This window comes from Polistes dominula, unplaced genomic scaffold, assembly GCF_049000335.1.
Source record: "Polistes dominula isolate Pdom_NZ unplaced genomic scaffold, Pdom_raw_medaka contig_20, whole genome shotgun sequence".
NCBI classification, from domain to species: Eukaryota; Metazoa; Arthropoda; class Insecta; order Hymenoptera; family Vespidae; genus Polistes; species Polistes dominula.
The window spans coordinates 5,353,277-5,374,707 of record NW_028301147.1 but is presented as its reverse complement, the minus strand read 5'-3'; the positions used below and the strand labels follow the sequence as shown (position 1 = coordinate 5,374,707).

The 21,431-nt window shown below is 26.3% G+C and overlaps 4 protein-coding genes across 8 annotated transcripts; 1 reads left to right on the top strand and 3 right to left on the bottom strand.

Annotated features, from left to right (window-relative positions):
- Window positions 1-288: 288 nt before the first annotated feature.
- On the bottom strand, window positions 289-3,554 carry LOC107074085 (3-hydroxyisobutyryl-CoA hydrolase, mitochondrial). 3 transcript variants are annotated; one of them, XM_015335140.2, is made up of 8 exons: window positions 3,203-3,554; window positions 3,037-3,130; window positions 2,672-2,811; window positions 2,369-2,610; window positions 2,034-2,275; window positions 1,745-1,964; window positions 1,483-1,670; window positions 289-565 (listed from the first exon to the last, which is right to left on the bottom strand). In XM_015335140.2, exons 1-8 carry the CDS (start codon window positions 3,203-3,205, stop codon window positions 435-437), a joined length of 1,260 nt encoding a protein of 419 aa, XP_015190626.1. In that variant the 5' UTR covers window positions 3,206-3,554; the 3' UTR covers window positions 289-434. The 3 variants fall into 3 exon arrangements, with proteins under 3 accessions (XP_015190626.1, XP_015190627.1, XP_089033470.1); XM_015335141.2 differs by having other exon boundaries at window positions 2,672-2,745; window positions 3,203-3,553; XM_089177344.1 differs by lacking the exon at window positions 3,203-3,554 and having other exon boundaries at window positions 2,672-2,776.
- Window positions 3,555-3,719: 165 nt separating this feature from the next.
- Window positions 3,720-10,261, top strand: LOC107074083 (tRNA endonuclease ANKZF1). Its single transcript, XM_015335134.2, is given in 13 exon segments — window positions 3,720-4,251; window positions 4,633-4,839; window positions 4,921-5,145; window positions 5,148-5,260; window positions 5,430-5,544; window positions 5,877-6,031; window positions 6,102-6,327; window positions 6,422-6,691; window positions 6,786-6,998; window positions 7,420-7,687; window positions 7,811-7,952; window positions 8,948-9,121; window positions 9,218-10,261. Coding segments are annotated over 13 exon segments (2,373 nt in total). The 5' UTR covers window positions 3,720-4,151; the 3' UTR covers window positions 9,383-10,261.
- Tif-IA (RNA polymerase I-specific transcription initiation factor RRN3 homolog Tif-IA) lies at window positions 9,721-12,980 on the bottom strand. Its single transcript, XM_015335144.2, has 8 exons — window positions 12,779-12,980; window positions 12,357-12,560; window positions 12,054-12,273; window positions 11,830-11,941; window positions 11,593-11,745; window positions 11,039-11,506; window positions 10,763-10,941; window positions 9,721-10,505 (listed from the first exon to the last, which is right to left on the bottom strand). The coding sequence occupies exons 2-8, from the start codon at window positions 12,558-12,560 to the stop codon at window positions 10,153-10,155; spliced, it is 1,689 nt and encodes a 562-aa protein (XP_015190630.1). The 5' UTR covers window positions 12,779-12,980; the 3' UTR covers window positions 9,721-10,152.
- A 1,150-nt stretch (window positions 12,981-14,130) lies between these two features.
- On the bottom strand, window positions 14,131-21,420 carry LOC107074087 (diacylglycerol lipase-beta). Of its 3 annotated transcripts, XM_015335143.2 has the most exons (14): window positions 19,545-21,420; window positions 18,612-18,713; window positions 18,224-18,436; window positions 17,087-17,409; window positions 16,493-16,633; window positions 16,239-16,407; window positions 16,042-16,165; window positions 15,815-15,958; window positions 15,437-15,548; window positions 15,244-15,336; window positions 15,012-15,166; window positions 14,755-14,901; window positions 14,559-14,677; window positions 14,131-14,476 (listed from the first exon to the last, which is right to left on the bottom strand). In XM_015335143.2, exons 2-14 carry the CDS (start codon window positions 18,704-18,706, stop codon window positions 14,278-14,280), a joined length of 2,034 nt encoding a protein of 677 aa, XP_015190629.1. In that variant the 5' UTR covers window positions 18,707-18,713; window positions 19,545-21,420; the 3' UTR covers window positions 14,131-14,277. The 3 variants fall into 3 exon arrangements, with proteins under 3 accessions (XP_015190629.1, XP_089033464.1, XP_089033465.1); XM_089177338.1 differs by lacking the exon at window positions 19,545-21,420 and having other exon boundaries at window positions 18,612-19,477; XM_089177339.1 differs by lacking the exons at window positions 18,612-18,713; window positions 19,545-21,420 and having other exon boundaries at window positions 17,488-18,605.
- Between the last annotated feature and the right edge of the window lie 11 nt (window positions 21,421-21,431).

The following is a 21,431-nucleotide window of genomic DNA, read 5'->3' as shown; positions in this document are numbered from 1 at the left end:
ATTAATACATATTACTCATGTAGGAAGAATAAAGTTGATAATTGCTAAATCAACTAATCGAAGTATTGGCGCTAGTTTCGCTTTTTAATACGAGAAGCGGGAACGATGTATAAAAATTTAACCCTTATCAGTCGACAGCTTTTTTCATATGTTTCTAATTGGATTGTAGCTAAATTCTGTTTATATGCGTATTCATATTTCGTTTCTTACTTTCCACGTGACAGACGACCGCAATGTCAAAGTACCGTTATTATATGAAAGGTGACAAATGCCCAATAAGAATTTAAATTTTAGATTGCTCATGACAATTATTTATTTTAATTATTTTTGTTTATTAATTTTTAAGTAATGTATAAAAATATATATTTATATAGAAAAATAAACATCATAATGTAATTAATGTAACGATACAATTGATACACTATACAGTATTATCAAATTTGCAGTTCTTTATCATCTGGTAGGTTTTGAAATCGTTGACTAATATATTCATCTGTGATTTCATATAAAGATTTTGGATTCCACGTCGGATTTTTATCTTTTTTAATAAGTAAAGTTGTAACACCTTTAATAGAAGAAATATCAGATAATTATGATACATATATTGTATTTTTTCATTTTTATATATAATATTGAGATAATTATATATACACTTCTTATCAATAAGACAGCCCAGATGTGCTATTTTTTATTTTTTAATGACACATGTAATATCTTACTTCTAGAATAAATAATATCAAAACAATATGTTCTCAGAATATATACAGGGCGATTGTTCACCAGCTTTTGCCACCTAAATAGTTCCGAAAGTATGATAGTAGCAGAAAAGTGAATAAGGAAAAAGCGTGAAAAATACAGGACTACAATATGACATTAGTATTTTTTACTAGATTGATTCATTTTTGAGATTTATTGGTCAACTTTGTTTTTTTTTTAAATACAATGTTATATTTTAATACTTATTTTCGGATAGCGGCTGATAAAATAAATTCAATAATGTGCAACATTAAATACAAAACCTGACAATGACCAAAAAAACTATTTGGAAAATATCTATTCCGTCTGTTGTCGGAAAAACTAAAGGATGACGCAACCCTGACGCAACCCTGGCGGGACCATGACGCGAAAAGCTGTATTGTGGCCAGCTAGTTCGCTAGTTTTAACCTTCGTTGACCTTTACAAATATTTATGTTGCATATCATTGGATTTGTCTTGATAATCGCTATCCGAAAATAAGTATTAAAATATAAAATTGTATTTAAAAAAAGCAAAGTTGACCAATAAATCTGGAAAATGGCTCAACCTAGCAAAAAAATACTGTCATATTGTAGTCCTGAATTTTTCACGCAACTTTTTCCTTATTCACTTTTCTGCTACTATCATAGTTTCGGAGCTATTTAGGTGGTAAAAGCTAATGAATCACCCTGTATATTTTTTACTGTGAAGTGTATATATATATGCTTCTAATACGTATATGCATACCTTCATAGAAATCACTATTTTTGTGCAAACAGGCACAGCTTAATCTGTATTCCATTTTTAAACATTCTCTTAAAGTAAGTTTACTACCTTCTTCTATACATTTTTTTGTAACTTTTAGAGACGTTGGTGACATTTTTAATAGTATTTGTACTATTTGATTTGCCCATTCTGAATTATCTTTATTTAATCTTAATCGCCGAAAAGAAAACAAGAGAATAAATAATGTAAAGATAGGAAAATAATAATACTTATTTTGTCATACCTTTCAATTATTTCTTCAACAGAAGATGAAGAAAAGCATTTTTCAATTTTGTGCATATATGGTGATAAAGAAAATTCATTCATTAAATCTTTAGGTTGATATTTATTTAAAACTTGTTCAATATGATCAGTATCCAATTTTAATAAATCATCTTTTAAATCCTGAAGTCTTTCAGATGGAATAAAGTGTGTAGCAATGCCAGCGTGAAGTACATCAATGCCTAAAAGCAAACGCTTTGTATATTTTACTCCAATTGTTTAAATTTTATTGTTAGATTTTATTTTATTACCTTGCAATCTATGTCCTGTGAGACCTAAATAAAGTCCTAATTTTCCTTTTAATCTAGAAAGGAAGTAACTTCCTCCCACGTCTGGAAATAATCCTATTGCAGTTTCAGGCATAGCAAATAAAGTATTTTCAGTTGCTATTCTGTATTTTCCATGTACAGATAAACCAACACCACCTCCCATTGTTATTCCATGTATTATTGCTATATAAGGCTTTTTATATGTGCCGATTAAATGATTTAATCTATATCAATATTTTACATTTTCAGAAGTGTAAATTTGAAACTAAAATAATGTATTAGTTAACTTAAATTGATATTAAAATTTCAAAACATACGTGTATTCATCTCTAAAGAAATTTTCACCCAATAAACTTCCACTTGGTTCATTTAGAGAATTAATTATGGCTTTAACATCTCCACCTGCACAAAACGCTTTATTTCCAGTACCTTCAATTATAACAAACTTTCTGGTAGACTCCCATTCTTTCAGAACTGGATATATTTTTTGTACCATAGAAAGATTTAATGCATTGAGAACTTTTGGTCGATTCAGCGTTATTATACCCTTATCCTTTATCTACATTTCATAAAAAAATGTTTATGTAAACTATCGAATATATATATGATTCTTAACTTACCTCTTTAAAGAGGACTTCATCATTATAGGTACTTGTATTCATCATTCTGTTCTTTCCTGCATTTTTATTTAGTGCTGGAATTTCATTAGGTGGTTTAGAATCTGGCTGAATTTTAGGAAGAACAGGTTCAATTATAGGACCTAGTATGATTCAATATATGACCATAATCTTATACTGATTATTCGTTACATATATACAATGTAATTGTTAATATTAATAAAGATAAATAGATTCTAGAAAACCTGGTATTTCTATAATTATGGGTTGCATAGGTGGGCCTTTTGGAGACTGGTTAGGTGGTTCCTGATCAGGTAAAATGACTGGTTTGGGATTTGGGGTATTTGAATCAAATATTTGATTTTTACCTGAATTATCACGTACTAATAATTGCCTAATACGATAGCACGTGGTAAATATTCCATAGTTTGTATGATTAAACTTTCTTGTAGTACTTTTTAACTGTTCCAAAATAAAAATGCGATTAAATATTGATTGATATTTATATACTAATAACTTTTTCATTGTAATTACCATATTTTTCTTATATTACAATCAAAATAATGACAAGTGCAACTTGTTAATTTGTTGAGGTATTTGTAGAAAAGGTTAAAAATCTTTCAATCTTATATCATATTCATATCAATTATTATAGCTATTATGTTAATATCATATGTTTAGATTACATAGTCATAAAACATATAAATATAGAGATAGAAGTAGAGAGAGAGAAAGAGTACATATACGATTAAAAAAACAATTATTAAATGCGAAGTCACTTAGCAATGTAACTTAATGAATTTAGTTTCTAAAGCGCATATGAAGTAAGTAATTCTTTTTGTTTTATTTGCAATATCGTTCATGTGTATTATTATATATACAAAAAAAAACAAATAAAAACGTATTCGTCTTTGTAATTATAGAAATACTACACGATAAATACAAAGAAATATTTATATAAAAATAAAATTACTGTATAAACATTATATATATATGAAAAGATTTTTGTTTATAATTAATAGTTGTGCATTTATAAAATAATAATATAATTTACAATAAAGAACATCGGTTATTACAAAAAGATGTTACTGTTAGCATAAAAATGTTTAAATCATTAATATATATATATATATTGGATTGATTGAATATATATTGGAAGAAAGTCAACATTTAAAATTCCCTCCAAATGTAGTCCTTTTTGTATAAGATGGTACATACACGGTGACATGATGTAACTTGGTGTAATCTTTTATTCTCATACGAAACGCTACGTAGGAAATACGTGTGAAAAGATTAGTAATTTCTGATATTGATTTGCCATTGATCACCTTTTTAATTTATTCTTTATATCACATTGCAAAACTTGTAGAATTCTATTTCGGGTATCTATAGTTATTAAGAAAGTATAACCTCTATTAATTTGGCATTTAATTAAACTATTACAAATAAAATTCGAGGTAAATTCAATTGGAGTGTAAAAAAAATGGATCATCGAATATTTAAAATTTACAATAAAGAAGATTTTGATCGGATTACTAAAGGCATTAAAGTAGCCCAATGCATGCAATCACGATCATCATCTGGTTTGTATATTCAATATTTCATTTTACACTTACTGTTATTTACTTTAAATAAAATCGATTACTTCTTTCGAAATATTTGTGAATATGAATTATCATTAATAAAATCGATTCCTTGTTAAGAAATTTTATTTAACTTAAAGTAGTATTTTTACAAATTGTTAAATTATGTAAAATAAATACTTGATGATAGGATTTTATTATATATATATATTTACTTTATAATAATAATAATAACTACAATTATTTTTTGTTAACATTACAGCATAGAGTTTTATTATTTATTAATGCAAATTATAATAACATAATATATTATTTTTTATATATTATTAACGTATACATTATAAATTCGTATAGATACTTTAATTAGAAATGATTTTTTAGTTCCAGAAATAGAAAATATATTAACTCAACTGGAGGAATTATCTGTATCAGATTCATTGAGCTGTTCTTTTTGTAATACTGTATTTGAGGATAAAACACATCAAAGATTACATTATAAATTAGATTGGCATCGTTATAATCTTAAACAACGTTTGAATGGTCTCAAGCCAATTAATGAAGATAGCTTCAATCTTTTAGCGGATAAAGGTATTTTAATTTTCATTTAAAATTATCCATTTTTATAAAAAATATAAACCTTTATATATATTATATACCATACTGTATCAGGAGATGTATCCAGTCTTTCTGGTAGTGAAGTAGATTCTGAAAATGAAGACGATACAGGTACTTCGGAAACAGGAGGATCATCAAGTCTGTCTATGAAAAATAATGAATCAATGAGTAAGAATGAAAATTCATTTATTATAAAAAATAAAAAACAGGAAAGAAAGGGAAAATCTCAAGAAGTAGTATCTGATAGTTCAGACACAGAGTACAATGAAGAAATATCTAAAAAAAAAAGATTCAAGAATTACTTGCTATTGCTAGTCGTCATTCTAAAGTATTTTTTGAAAATGACGATGGAAATATATTTAGTATATATAGATGCTTACTTCATAACAAAAAGGTTTGTTAGCTATTTATTCATTTATCATACAAAGCATAGATTTAAGTTAAATACATATAATTTTGCATGTAAAAGTGCAAAAATTGTATCTTGTAACTTGATCTACTTTGTTAGAATCACTTGGCGTGTCTATACTTGCCAGATCAGGAGAGATGCACTTACGTTTTAGGAAATTCCTGAGGTGGACGATGAGATGATAGCTCAGGCAATAAATAGTGGGAAGAAAACATCATGGACCATTATCATGGTTGGAGGTGGACATTTTGCAGCAGCAGTTTTTCAAGGTTTCTAATCAATTATGTAATATATATATATATATATATAAAAAGTATACATTAAAGAAGTTACCTAATGGTAGGCGTTTTTTAATATTTCTATTTTCTAATTATTATGCTGTTATACTAATTTTTTTATTTTTAGCTTTATTTTTAGCAAAACATTGACGAATACATTGATTTATAACAAAGCATTTTAAATAAATATTAAATTGCATATACTCTTTTTAAATCTGTAAAAATATAGTAATAAAATTTTTGAATCTAAATGGAAAAATGTTATAAACAGTCTTCAAAAGAAAAGGGATTTAAATTTGGTATTTTAATTTTATAAATTACAGATGGAGAACCAATTGTGCATAAAACCTTCCATTCTTATACTGTTCGAGCCAAACAAGGTTCTGCACAAACTTCTCGTGACAGTCGTTCATTAGGCAGTCATGCTAAAAGTGCTGGAGCAAGTTTGCGTCGCTATAATGAAGCATCTCTTATACAGGTTTCTAGAGAATAAAAAATTTTACATATAATATATTTTCATTATACTCATATACTCATATATGATTTAGCATATACAAGAAATATTGGAATCATGGACGAATTATATCAACAATTCATCATTAATTTTGTATAGAGCTGTGGGACCCTATAATCGTACTATACTATTTGGTGGTAAAAATCCACCTTTAAATAAAAATGATTCTAGATTAAGACCACTACCATTTCCTACTCGAAGAGCTACATTTAGTGAAGTTAAGCGTGTGTATGATATACTAAGTACAGTAGAAATATATGGTAAATATTTATTTTAGTCTTCATAATAAATTTTATAGTTCAATGTTTTATATAATTTAGTATGTAATTTTTTATATAATTTAATGTAATTTAGGTTCTGCAGCAAATTTTACTGATTGTTTCCCTATTTCACCGCGACAACCACCACGAAAAAAGATCTCCAAAATTGATCTAGTAGTTGAAGTACCCGAAGAAGAAATAAATTCGAGTTCTAATGTAAAATTCACAAACAATGTTAATAGTTTGAAAAATAATGAAGACATTAAAACGTTAATGCAACCATCTCCAGAAAGGCAAAATCGGGGTTCTCGTGGAAACATAGATAGAGCTAAACCACGTAAAAGTCCATGCCGCCCTTTGCCTGGTATTTTATTTTTTTAGCGTCAAATAATAGCTTACAATTATCATCAAATATATAACAAAAGTAAAGAATTTATAGATTTTTAATTTTATTTTAGATATTGTTATTAAGTTAGCTTTAACATCTACAGAGTCTGAAACTAGTGAAAACGATTACACTAATGATCAAGTAAATATGTCTCTAGTTGAACATAATATGGAAATTGACTTCCAAGAACATTTACTCGCTTTTCAGGATACTGTACCACGATATATGAAAAATAAGAAAGCACGTAAACAAAAGAAAAAAGTAAAAAAAAATCATACTGATGGTAGTGTAATTTTTATAACAATTTATTTGATAACATATATTTATTTTATTAACACTTTCTTGACCGGCTATTTTTTTTAAGAATTTATCTCATGTCACCGGCTATTACTACGTAATTGAATTGAAAAGTAAAACAATATAAGTAATTTTTAATAAATTTTACTTATTATTAGACTTTAAATATTTCTTTTTCGTATGATTAACAGTATAACAATAGTACAAAAAAATCTGTTACTATTGTAATATTTATTTTCACTGCGTTTTCCTTTTAAATAGCGTGATGCGAAAAGAAGCGCATCACGAATTAACTCGTGACCGGTCAACAAAGTGTTAATCCATGCAATTGTAGAATAATTTGTATAATCATATTTATATATTATATATAAAAGAACATTTCTATATGAAAGATTAATTTGTTTTAGATTCTATAGTAAATGAAGTATTACATAATGCCAAATATCAATTATGGAATGCATGTAAATTGGGTGATAATGAATTATTAACTTCTACAATAGATATTTTATTAAATGAAGTTAAAAAATTCGAGTCAACATTAGAAGAAGAAAGCAACATAGATACTCGAATATCTTTTAATATGGAAAGTGTGATCAAATTGTTAAATGATGGAAATGAAGATGGTAATACAATGCTTCATTTAGCAGCTATTGGAGGACATGTAAAACTAATATGGTAATATATTTACGAAATATTATTATAAATAATGTAGATAAGAAATTTTCTTTTTATTATAGAAAGTATTAAAATCTAAAATGTCAAATATTATCTATTAAGGATTTGATTTTATTATTATAGGGCGTTGTTAGAAATTGGGTCGAATCCTTGTAACAAAAATAAAAAATTACAAACACCTTATGCAGCTTCAAAAGATAAAGAAACTAGAAATACGTTTAGAAGATTTATGGCTAATTACCCTGATAAGTTCAATTATAATAAGGTATTATTTTTATAAATTATTAAATAGTTCTAATTATTTACATATACATATATATATATATATTAGGGTAGGTCAAAAAAATAAATTATTTTTTTTTTACAAATGACACGGAAAAATGGGTTGCTAGACACCTTAAAAAAATTCATCACTCACCAAAAACTTTTTTATAACTAATTGGACATTTTTTTCTCTAAAACTGAAACATATCATAATATATTTATAATGAAAACTTTGCTTTTTTTTATTAATAAATAATTTACTAAGCGATAAATAATGTACAATTTATTTTTTTAAATGTAGACAAAGATACTTACACATAAAAAAAAACTTGAAAAATATTTTGAAGTTTCTCAGTTGATAAAAACTAAAATTCGTGTAAATTTTCTCAAAACTTATAAATTAAATTGAAATTTTTCGAATATCTAATCAAAAACTTTTAAAATCAGTACACATGAAAGTTTGATGATGAATATCTTTTGAACGCTTAATTTAATCGCCAAAACATAAGACACCATTTTTATAGAGCAGTTAATTTTCTACAAAAATTTGTATTGCGCATTTTATAATAGTCATTTATTGTCGAGTTATAAAATTCATAAACAAAAATGAAATTTGTCTTAAAATAATCAAACTTAAATCTTCAATATTATTCAAATGGTGAGGTTTATGAAAAAAAATATAGAAGATACCTTTTTTGTAGAGCATTAAATTTCCTACAAAATTCTTCCAAGACATTTTTCTGTACAATCAATTAATGATGAGGTATGAATTTTATTCTATTGGACTGAGAAAAAAATAAAAAACTGCGATGCGGAGGATCTTCCTATGAAACTTAAGAGCTCATATTTGGTGAGAATTTTTTTAAGGTGTCTAGCAACCCATTTTTCTGTGTCATTAGTAAAAAAAAAATAATTGATTTTTTTGACCCACACCCTAATATATATATATATATATATATATATATATATATATATAAAATCTTATATTTGTGTTAGTCACAAATACCTGGACCACTTAATGATGAAATAGAACAAGAAGAAACGGAGAAAAAGAGACAACAAAGAAAAGTGAAACGTGAGAAAGAAAAAATTAAAAAACGAGAATTTGAAATGAAAAAGCGAGAAGAAGAAGCAAAGCAACAATTTTTAAATTTAAATGATAAGGAAAAGGTATATATATTTCTCTCTTTTTTCATATTGACATTTTGGAAATGAAAATATAAAACTAAAAACACACATTTTTTTCTTTTCTTATTATTATTATAGAGGGCATTAGTTGCAGAAAATATTACAAAAGAAAATCATACTATCCGATGTTTTCAATGTGCTACAGACATTACAAATCAAGTGCCTTTTAATTACAGTTCAAATTATTTCTGTTCTATGCCATGTTTAAAAGAACATCGCCTTCATAACAAACATGTTCTCTAATGCAATAATATATACGTTTAGAATAGATTTTATAAGAATAGAAATAGATTTAAAGTAATGTTATAACGTGCTTTAATTGTTTAATTAAGCTAATATTTTAATTAATTAATGATAATAATCCATCATTATGCATATAAATAAACAAAATGCTCTATACATAAATTCAATATTAAATGCTGAGATATAGCTTCAAATATTAAAATTTTCTTTCTTTTTTAATTTTAGTTTAAATTTTTTAATTCTTATATTTTGCATAATAATGTTTATTAAAATGGATGTTAGGGCATGTATACTTTTTGGTGATATATATATATTTGGATAGAAGAAATACAAAAATATGTTTTTCAAATATTTTTATTGAAGATATATAATTTAATGTTAATGATTTTTTAATAGTCCATTAGCGTGTGTTTATTCAATTAACACTTAACGGACGGGTCGAATCTGCTGTCTTTCCTAGTTTCCGGGCATTTTTCAGAAGAATTAAATAAAAATGAATGTATGAATTAAAGCGTTGTAGTTTTATTAAATCAATTAAATTTTTTATAATATTTTATAACGGTATGTATACCTGTAACTGATGGTATCATGAAAAAATAACAATGTGCATAAAAAGAAAACGCTAATGCAACATACTAAAAATTCATGGAAAAATGTAGATCTACGTGGCCCGTCCGTTAAGTATTAAAGAAAAAGTTTCATAAAAGATAAGAATTGCACAACTTATAAAAATGTTCTTTTTTATAAATACTGTATTAAAGAATAGCTAATTATTCCATCATAAATTCTTCGATGTCAGTTTTATCTTCGTTCGCCAAATTATTATAATTATATTCAGAATTATCATATAATAAATGAGTTAATCGCTGTGCACTACGACTTAAATTGTATGTACTAAACGGAAAAAAACCATCAAGCGTATAATCACAAGAATCATTATTATCATAAATAATAGGTAATTGATTTCGTGAATTGCTTTCGATTATTGTATAACAATATGCCAATTGGTAGGTCCGTGATACGTCAGCAAAATTATGTACAACTTCAGATTGACATGATTTAAGAGGGTTCAATTTGCACGATATAATTCTAGGTAGATCTAACTCATTTAGATATATCATATCTGTAAAAATTTTAAATCATATTAGCACATATATATATAGTTAGATATTTAATAAATTTATATGTATATATATATGTATATATGAGTACTTTATATATGTACGTATATATAAAAAGTTAGATATTTAATAACTGTGGACGCAAATATCTTCAATTTAAATTTGTTAAGACATATTTGTATATATTAAAAATAAAAAAGATAATTAAGAGTTTCTATTTAAACTTTCCGTCCTTTGTAACTAGATTTATAGTACTTACCATTTCTTGTATGAATAAAATCTTTACATCTAGCAGTAATAATAAAAAATAATGCTTGACAAACAGAATAAAATATATGATGATTTGTAGGATTATGATCAGCATATTCTGAATTTTCTTCTCTATTGATATAATCATGTATCCATTTTGATAATTTAGACAGTGTTCTTTTTACTAATCTGAAATAGTTATATGTTATAGATACATTATTTATAACATAGAAGTTATTTTAAACTGAAAAATGAATTAAATTAATAAAACAAATTTAATAATTACCCTGATGATACGAATGAAGCTACAGCAATTAAGCTTGCAATATATGATACAGATGTATGCCGTAATATAATTGGTATATTTGGATTGGTTGTTTTTTTCCAAAGCCAATCTAAGAAAGCTTCTACAACTGTTGCTTTAAAACTACAAATGTATAACATAATGAACTGCACATATCGACATTCATATGTGGGTAGTATTATAGCTTCAAATATTTTTAAATAATCGAGATAAAGTTTCTTAAACGCTTCCATGTTTAATTTATCTTCCACGTAACAAGTATCATCTATAAATTTAATCATTTGTCCCATGCATACATCCAAAGTATGTGATAATGGATGTAATGGTTTTATATTTTTATTTTCATTATTTGTATTTTCATCAATGTCGAGCATTTCATTATCACTCTCCATTGCACTGTCTTCATCATTTACGTCTGGTTGTGGAATATTTACATCTAACATTACCAACCTTAAATACATCACAAGAAAATTACATCTTTTTTCACTTATTAAAATACACGTTTTAATAATAAATATTATTTTGTACATATTTACCTGTTAGTAATTAAAGTCAATATATCTGATTGTAATTGAGGAGCATAGTTTAATATTTGAAGTAATGAATAGATATAAACTTCATGAATATGTGTACCTAATACGATATATGGAAAATTTGCTCTTACTGATTGAAGTAAAAGTTTAGTAGACCTGGAATTTATAAAAAGTAATTGATTTTCTTTTATAATTTATAAAGCACTTTTAAATTAACTATTAAGAATTTATAATACTTACATTGGTACAACTTTCAAAATTTTTCGTAAAACATCATGTACATGGCTCAGTCTATCTATATCTTCTTTTCTATATTCTCCTGCTTCCCACTCTTTATCTTTATCACTTTCCACTAAAAATTGTAAATAATTTTTAATATATTAATTTATAACTTTTCTTCTTTTTAAAAGATAAACTTAGAAGTATGATCATTTAAAAAATTATTTTTAAAACAAAAAATTTACCTGGTTTAAATAATGCAACAAGTGTATCTATTATACATTTTATATAATAAGTCTGTGTACACATCAAATCTTCTAGGAAGATCTTATAAGCAAGTTTTACTTCTGGTGATCTATCTATCCAATTTATCTGAAGAAGTACCTCAACAAAGATTTGGTGAATAGGACCAAGTAATGATACACATTTTCTTACTTCAGTTACAAATTCTTCTAAATCAATATCCTAAATAAAATTGTTTAAATTTATTATAACTTTCCAATTTCAATTTAACTTATTATTCATTAAAGTATATAATCATTACTTACTTTAACACTGGAACTTCTTAAAATGCATACTAAATCTTCATAATCTCTTATGTTACTTCTATTTTCAAAATTTATAAGAATATCTTTAACATTTTTTGGAAGTTTAAAATATACTTTGTTAGATTGTCTTAATAATTGCGATCTAGCACCTGGCGATTTTAAGATAGAATTCAGACTGCTAATTCGTGATGAAACAATCGACATCTATAGAAAATATATGTTTAATTATTAATGAGGCAATAGATAATAAAAAAGACAATTTATTATTAATAATTGTAGCATTTATATTGTTTAATTGTTAGCCGAAAGAAAGTTTTGTAAATATTGTATTTAATTATTATTACATAAAAACAAAATTATACAGTGCAGATGGATAAATGAGGTTAGGTCAATTTGATATAGGTAAATTAATAATTACTTACTTTTATAACAAGATAGTATTCTTTCCAACTTACTATTAACCGTATTTATTATTTACGAACAATTATATACACACTCAATAAATGTACTATTGTAAAAACTTGTAACTAAAGAAGAGTCAACATGTGGCTGCATCTCACATGTTTGGAAGAAATATTTCGCCGATAGTATCCACCATGTTCCATATTCAACAGTAGAACAAACGTTTCAGTAAAAATTTTTCTAGCCTAATCTAGTTACTTAATTTTTTTTCTGTGTGTTGGCAATGATCATTTATGCTTAGAATCACGGACACGGAGCACGGAGGATAGGTCAACAATTGTCAATGAAAAATATGACGTTATAAACTTGACATTAGCGAAATAACGAAACCTAGCGGCGTATTTCCGAAAATGATCTTTCCTTTTCTTTCTAGTCGCGTTTGCTAGTTATTTTCCTATGTCGATCGCCCTCCTGGTATCTAAGTTCCGTGGGTATTATTTATTATAATTATAATTATTTTCTGTCATCTAGGTATATTTTACTAATACTTTCCTTTCTAAATATTTTTTATACATTTTATTTATTCTTTTAATTTTTTGAAATTTTAGTATTAATTTAGGGTAATTAAATTTAATATTATTTTGATTAAGCATTATATAAATGATCCACAATCATAGATTACTATTTGTTTTATTAGAATAGCTTTTTTTTATTAATGTAATATCAAACATTTTGTAATGACGTAAACAACACGAGACAATTGAAATATGGATAATTATAATAGGTGATAAATCGTTGAGTTAACAATAAGAGTGGTTTTGTTGGTTCCTACTTATAAGTTTAATTAATTATCCCTTTGATTGTTTTGAATTTATTTAAACTATCTATAGTGCATGTATGTATTGTAGTACGATTTACTCATATTTGTTGGTGTCTAGTGATGTAAATAACAACAAAAGTGCAAAATATAACCAACTTTGATAGGTATGTATTGTATGTACAAGTCTAACTATCAGAGTTAACTTTTTTCTATTTAATAAATAAACTTAGCTTTGTTAAACTATATTCGAAAGTTTAAATAATTTATTCCTTTGATCGTTTTACTTTTATTTACGTTTTGTTTGTGTGTAATATGTGTAATATTATAATATGAATAATTAATATTTAATAATTATATATATATATTAGTAATTTATATTTAAAATAATCAAGTTTGCATTATTTTGCTTAAGTAATATTACGTTATTACGTTACGTATTACGTTGATTATAAACGTTATATAAATATTAATATAAAATGAATGTAAAATTTAATTCAGTGCAACACTCTTGTTATATTTTCTACGTGCAACTGGACACCCAATATGCATATATAGAAGTAACACAGTTGTCAATTTTATTATGTATTTTTTAAAATTTACAAAATAGTATTATAGTATATATATATAATCACAAGGAGCTTCTTTCCATTTTTAATTTAAATAATATATTAACTAGATTTTGTATGTTTTAAAATTACATTATGGGTCAACGTAAATTGGTAGATCTTTTTGTTGTTCTATTAATGTTACAAGTGCTTTTCCCAAATTTTCTGGAAAATGGTCTAATAACATTCGTGGCATTACTTTCAATTTGGTAAATTCTTCTGGCTGTGCCCATCGCATTTCATATTTCTCTTCCTTTTCCTTTTCCTTTTTCTTTTTCTTTTTCTTTTTCTTACTATAATTAAATAAACGAAATAATAAATATATGATCATTGAAACTTATCAATAAAAGTTATAGAAATAATATAATAAGATACCTATTAGTATCTGTTTCTATATGTTTACATCTTGACAAATGCAGTATAAGACCAGCAGTGTAAAGTCTCATTTTTGAAAATCTTCTTTGTGAAATATCTCGTGCTAGTACTTTGTTTTCCTGAAATCAAATGACATAATTTATTAGGCACAGTTTAAATCCATTTATTTATGTACTTCTTTGTCAACATGTATTACCACATTATTCGTATTTGTTAATATTGTTAACAGAGGAGATTCTATTGGAAGTGGATTGATAATGTCATAATTTTCCCATGTGTTTTCGAGGTCTTCTTCAGGTACACCATGTAATGCATATCCAAATCCATTGAGAATTACTCTATACTATTAAAACCAAAAATATTGTAGGAATTAATAAAGCTCTATGTATTAATATCATATTTTTAGAAGATATATTAATTATAAACAATAGAAAAAATGAAAATAAAAAATACCTTTGGTAATCGACATGCTGCAAGTGTATCAAGTAAAGATGTTCTCAAATCTTCTCCACTTTCAACGCTCAAACTCATCACAAAATCATCTCCAAGACCTATTGTTAGTACAAATTCTTCTGTAACTTTAGCAGCAGCTCGAGAAAGAACTCCACCTATTTAATTAAGTTTTTTTTCAATTATTTTTTATAAAAGTGATCAAGAAAATACTTCATTCATTACAAGATATTACCTGGTGTAGAAAATGCATAAACTCTTAAATTTGAATATTGATGACGTAAAAATATACCCAATAAAACTGCAATTCCAGCACCTAAACTGTGACCTACGACGATTTTATAAGTAAACGATATTAAACATTTCGTTCTTTACATAAAATTATTCTATTTATTATCTAACTTTTTAATAAAATTATAGTAACGTACCTGTTAATGTAAGGGTATAAGTGGGATATGTATTAAAAGCCATTTCTAAGATTTTATAATGGTTCAACTGTCTTAAAATTACTTTAGCTCCTGATATCATACCTTTATGTGCCTACAAATATATTAAAGAAAACAAATATTATTATTGTTTTTAAAATAACACGCATTGAAACATAAAATGTTAGATCGTATATTTCATAAAAATAAAACAAATTTATTATAAATAATAGTGCAATGTAAAAATTGTTTTATTTTTTATTTATTACTTAATACTATCTGGTTAACATAAAAAAGTAATACAAAATTGTAATAAAAAATAGCGTAATTATTAGTCTTTTGTTTTTTGTTCTTTTTTTTAAGTTATAAACATATAATTACCATACTTCCAGGAGGAAGCCCAGAGCATTCAAACGTCTCGGATGCTGCGGCAATGTCTGTGATTAGATCTCTTAATGACATAGATCCTCGTATAGCTATAACGATACTAGAGGTCTTATGATCGGCTATTACACAAAAAGGTACCTGTCAATTACATAAAAAGATGAAAATTTTGTATAATAAGTGACATAGAATTATTATTTTATCTATCTTGTGCTTAAGCTTACTTCACATAAATGGTTCTTAAAACTTGCGAAGAGAATATCGTCATCTGATAATTTTGACGTATATTTTACTCCGGATAAATGGCAAAAACAACAATTGTCATCCAGGATAACTTCTCGTTTTTTTCTAACAAAATACAATTATATAATAATACTAGACCCGTATAAAAAATGTAAGTATGTTAAGTTATAAAACTTACCGGAAACAGCCACAGAATGTTAAGTTTGGTATTAAACGGAAACATGCGGTACAAAAATGTTCATAACAAACGAAAAGCCAGCCGTAAGATGCGATCGATAATTTAAGAAAATGATATACATTTTCCAAGTTCATCCAGCTAGGAGTGTTGATGAAAATATCACGTGCATCTGAGATAAAAGTTTTCAATATATTTTATATTTTTGTTAATGAGTTGTTAATTGATAATGAATTCAATCGGATTAATTTATTTACCAACAGTATATTTCGGTTTAGGAAGATTTAATGTTCTCGTTTTGTGCGTTTCACGTTTTTGCCGAACTCGCAGTAGAATTAAGCCTGCCATAACGTCGGAAGGTACCAAATCCGTTCCTCGAAATAGTGCAGTGAGTAAACCTGGGAAAAAGCAAATTATCTATAATGTATGGAACGATTCACTTCTGTCAATCATGTTATTATTTATATTAATAATACAATATTCAATATTATTAAATCTAGTTTTCCTAACATGTTGTGCTTTCTACAAAAAAGTCCTGCCAAACGAGAACCTAAAGGAGGATGACGAGGAAAATAATTTTTTACAGAGTAACGAGTTTTAAATCTAAATTTGCCATAAAAAGAATAAGATCATCGTGATTTCTCTACGTAAAACTAAACGAGTATTGAAGACTTTCCTGCCCTATTTCTTTTGCTTGCTTGTTAAATTTTGTTTCTTTTATTTATTTTTTGTATTCACTCAACGGAAAATAAAATCACGATATAAAAGTGAATAAGACGGTGAATTTTGCTATCCAAGTCCTAAATATAAATGTGGCAGGACTTTTTAAATCAGGCGTACCTATGTCTCACCAGCAACATGTTGGAAGGTTTCGTTGGCGCTTTCGTCCTTCCTCATCCACCAAAGGAACTTGAATCTTCGTCGCCAAATTCGTGATATCTTTCCATGCTCGATTGAATCGTCTAAATTATTTTTACGCATATCCAACGTGCCAAGAGGATCGAAAACAAGAATAAAACCGAAAATTGTGAGGCCGATGAGGATCCAATTGAAAAATACCATTGCCTTCACGACACTTATTGTGTACTGTTCTATCTCGCATTCTATGTTCTTGTTAAAGATCCAAAGCGTTCCCAATATATTCCAACTTATTTCCGGTAGAATCATAAATATTCTGCGAATATTATAAAAATAGTTAAATATAAATAAAGCGATTTTATTGTTACAATTCTTTTTATTTCTTTTTGCTCACAATTAAATAAGCGATTTATGCGTAAGAAGCATAAGAAAATAATGATTCTATTATTTATTTTCTTTTTGTCATGTAGAAATGTGATATTATTATAGGGTCATTCCACGTTAAATCGACCAATAGTTGGAATTGACCCCTTTCAATTTGGACGAAATTTGGTCAGAACTTTTCTTTTATCTTATAACGAAGTTCTGCCAAAGGAAAAAAATTAAAAAAATTTTTACCAAAAGTTATGCAAAATTTCACTATTTTTCCTGTTTTTTTAAACTTATGTTTTAAATATCTCGAAGACTATTGCAATTAAAAAAAAAAACTTACGGTTTGTTTTAAAGAGGATACATGGGGCTATGAAAAAAAATTTTCGAAAAAAAATTTTGAAAAATCTCGAATTTATGAAATTTTGAATTTTTTAAAGTTTTCAAAACTGACGATCGACAATAAATTTTTGGCTCAATTTTTTTTTTCATAGCCCCAAGTATCCTCTTTAAAACAAACCGTAAGTTTTTTTTTTAATTGCAATAGTCTTCGAGATATTTAAAACATAAGTTTAAAAAAACAGGAAAAATAGTGAAATTTTGCATAACTTTTGGCAACAATTTTTTTTAATTTTTTTCCTTTGGCAGAACTTCGTTATAAGATAAAAGAAAACTTCTGACCAAATTTCGTCCAAATCGAAAGGGGTCGATTCCAACTATTGGTCGATTTGACGTGGAATGACCCTATATAATTTACTTACTTTACCGTGAGAAGCGGTTCAACATATCGACGAGCGTGCGTATTCGTTATCGATCCTCTACTGCTATATCTTATAATAAAAAATGTAAGAATCATAACTGTGCCAAGGATGATTACTTCTCCTAATAAATATACACGGACCAGATCACCTCCTTGCTGGCAATTCCAAGTACTTGTATAATATTTTATGCATCCTATTCCTATCAAGATCAACCTACAATCATATGTAAAAAGTTTTGACACGCAAGAAAAACAAATAAACAATATTCTATCAGAATGTTATAACGTCATAATGATTATAATAGTCTTCGTAGGCAATAAGAAAAATATAACGTTAATTAAAAGTTTCTTAGACGTGTTTACTTTATTATTCCTCATTGATTACTTACCAGATAAGACGTATTAAAATTTCAAACAATTCAGGGTAGACGAGATCATCCGTGGCTGCTAACCATTTCCGCCCGAAAAGCTTCAAGGCTGGCATTTTTTTTCTACAAAACATTCAATCCCGAAATGTACTTTTTAGTTTTATTGATTATTAGAATAAGTATCAAGGTTTGATGAATTCTTAATAACTGTATAAACTGCATATAACTATGTTTTCTAAGAGATTTTCAACATTTTATAATATTGAAAAAAGGTAGGACTTTTTTATACTAATTATTTCCTTAAAATCAGTATAATATATTGCTCATATTTTAAGACGTATATTTACAAGTTTCTAACTTTAGACATCATGCAGAGAAAGTGCTAAGAGAAAGTCTGTTTATCTTCTATATACGAGTTTATTGATATAATAGTTTGGAATGGACCACGCTGATGTTTGAAAGAAAAGTGAAAGAAAACTCGCGATCTATTATTTTATTGAGGGATTTTAATCATTGTTATATCTAGAATGCTTAGCCAATAAAAATGATATGGATTTAATCTATTTATTTAATCTAATGATTTTTCAGTTTAGGTACATTGAAATTAATGTTGATATACTGATGATATTTAGAATTGATTTTTGATCGGTTACAATCATGTGTTCCATTTTTAATTATAAAATCATATTTTCGATCAATATGTGATCCATATTAAGATAACGCGATTAATCTTTAATACAAATTATGAAATAATAGCTTTACAGTTCTCATAATTTAATATTAAATATTGTAGTGCATTAAAAATATTGTACATATCTAATACTAGACTATTTTCTTGTTCTTTTACATAAAAAATCGTACGAAAACGTAATTATTCACGAATTCACTTACTTATTAAATAAAAGTAAAACTTATTAAAGAAAAATACTACCAATTTAAAAACTATTGTCTTACTTGATAAAAATCTTTTCTCTTGAAAACTTGATAAAATTTGTCTTCTCTTGCGATCACAATTAATTAGAAAATCAAGTTTTATCGTCTCAAATGCATATAACAAAGTTGGAATGATTTAAAAGATGACAGAAATGGTAACCGAATCGTTATAGAATTTATTGAATTCCTCGAATACTTTCATTGGTAACTTTCGCGAGACGAGTTCGCGAGACTGTGTATCTGATGGATAACAGCAAAGAACTTTTTGACTGACTATCTTTTGAAAGGAAATTCAAGCAACTATTACGATATGTGCGCAACGCCGCGCCGTTTGACTATTTGAGAAGGTGACTTGATCACCTTGCTTTGTGACATCTCACGTTGAATTATACGATCCGGTTGACTGTCTGTTGCTATAGCGAATCGGCATGAAGCATATTTTTTTCTTCCTTAGTTTCTTTCTCTACACTTTTTTCAAGATATACAGGAAAGTAATCTTAAAAGTGAAGATGTGTTCTCTCCTTTAACAAAGATAGAAGCGAGTGAATAAGATTTTACTTAAGAATCTTTGAACGTGTACGCCGATTTTTATAAATATCTTTAATTTCTGACTTTTTATTTTTTGAATATTTGTCGTGATAAGATTATTACAATTAACGAAAATTCATAGAGAGATTTGATATATTATCCCTATAGATCTTATTGTTAGATATTCATACGTGCATGCATACACATATAAGCTAATTATAATACTGTGAAAAATACTCTCAAAATTCATAAAGTCACAAAAATAATACAAAATATTATTTGCATACATATATTCTCGTGCGAAGTATGTTTTTTTTTTTTACTTTTTTTCCTCTTTATGTACATATTGTATTATATTTTTTACTCGTTTCTTTAAAAGAAAAGAATTAAAATAATAAAGAATTTTTTCTTGTTAAACCTTTGTACTTAGTTTTATTCTTTTATTTTACGAGAAGTTTAAATACGACATCAATCTTGTAATGGTATTGTACATAAAACGGATCTTCGGATATTTTATTTTATTGAAAAGAAAAAAAACAGAAATGAAAATCATTCGATTCAAATTCTAAATAAATTAGACTTTTAATTAGGATATATTTAATTGGATAAACATCTGTACAAGAAGATAAAATAAGAATATATTGTTTCAAGAAGTTTGTTTGATAAACTTTCACTTGTTTTCATCCGAACTTAAAGTCAGCCTCTTCAATGACCTATTTACTTATGTATATTATACATTCTTTCTTTCTTTATATATATATTATACATTCTTTCATATAATTGCTGTCACAATTTGCGCGACATCAGCAAATTAAAAAGATAAATAATCAGCTGATTTCAACTTATAGTGTTTTAAAGTTGAAATTTATTTTTTTTATTTGTTTTTATATATACCAACAGAAAAATAATTATTAATTTCAAAAAAGATATTTTTTTGTAGTCTAAAGATAATAAAAAGAGATAAGAATCATTAAAATATTTTGTGTATCATTGATGGTACGTACTGACATATTAAAAAAAAAGGCCTAAATAAAAAGTTGAGCAAAAACGACTAGGCACAGAATGTATTAAAGAAAGCTTATTATTGTTAGGATTTATATAATTTGAAATAATAAATATGTCACTTATTATAGAAATGTATTTAATGGGATCCTTGTAAAAAAACATTTTTTACAGTTTTTTCTTTTACTTTTATCATGTATTAAATTACATTCAAACTGCTTATTAGTTTATGACCTTTTACGCAACAATGTCTACGTAGCGAGGATCGTCTGATGCGAATAAGTATATCGTTATTTGTTCCTGGTATATATGTATATACAATATTATATAGCTAATTTGTTATGCTTACACGATAAATGTCGTAAAATTTTTTTAACA

Excerpts from the sequence above, each read along its gene's own strand:
- LOC107074085 (XM_015335140.2), bottom strand. Across the intron at positions 2,812-3,036 it reads ATTAGTACGTGATAATTCAG|GTCCTATAATTGAACCTGTT; the intron begins GTAAAAATCAAA and ends GAATCATACTAG. Across the intron at positions 1,965-2,033 it reads CACAGGACATAGATTGCAAG|GCATTGATGTACTTCACGCT; the intron begins GTAATAAAATAA and ends GTTTGCTTTTAG.
- Tif-IA (XM_015335144.2), bottom strand. The coding sequence starts at position 12,560 with ATGTCGATTGTTTCATCACGAATTAGCAGTCTGAATTCTATCTTAAAA. Across the intron at positions 12,274-12,356 it reads TAAGAAGTTCCAGTGTTAAA|GATATTGATTTAGAAGAATT; the intron begins GTAAGTAATGAT and ends AATTTTATTTAG. Across the intron at positions 10,506-10,762 it reads TTTTATTCATACAAGAAATG|ATATGATATATCTAAATGAG; the intron begins GTAAGTACTATA and ends AAATTTTTACAG.
- LOC107074087 (XM_089177338.1), bottom strand. The coding sequence starts at position 18,724 with ATGTTTTGTAGAAAAAAAATGCCAGCCTTGAAGCTTTTCGGGCGGAAA. Across the intron at positions 16,634-17,086 it reads AACCTTCCAACATGTTGCTG|GTTTACTCACTGCACTATTT; the intron begins GTGAGACATAGG and ends GCTTTTTCCCAG. Across the intron at positions 16,408-16,492 it reads TAAACCGAAATATACTGTTG|ATGCACGTGATATTTTCATC; the intron begins GTAAATAAATTA and ends CTTTTATCTCAG.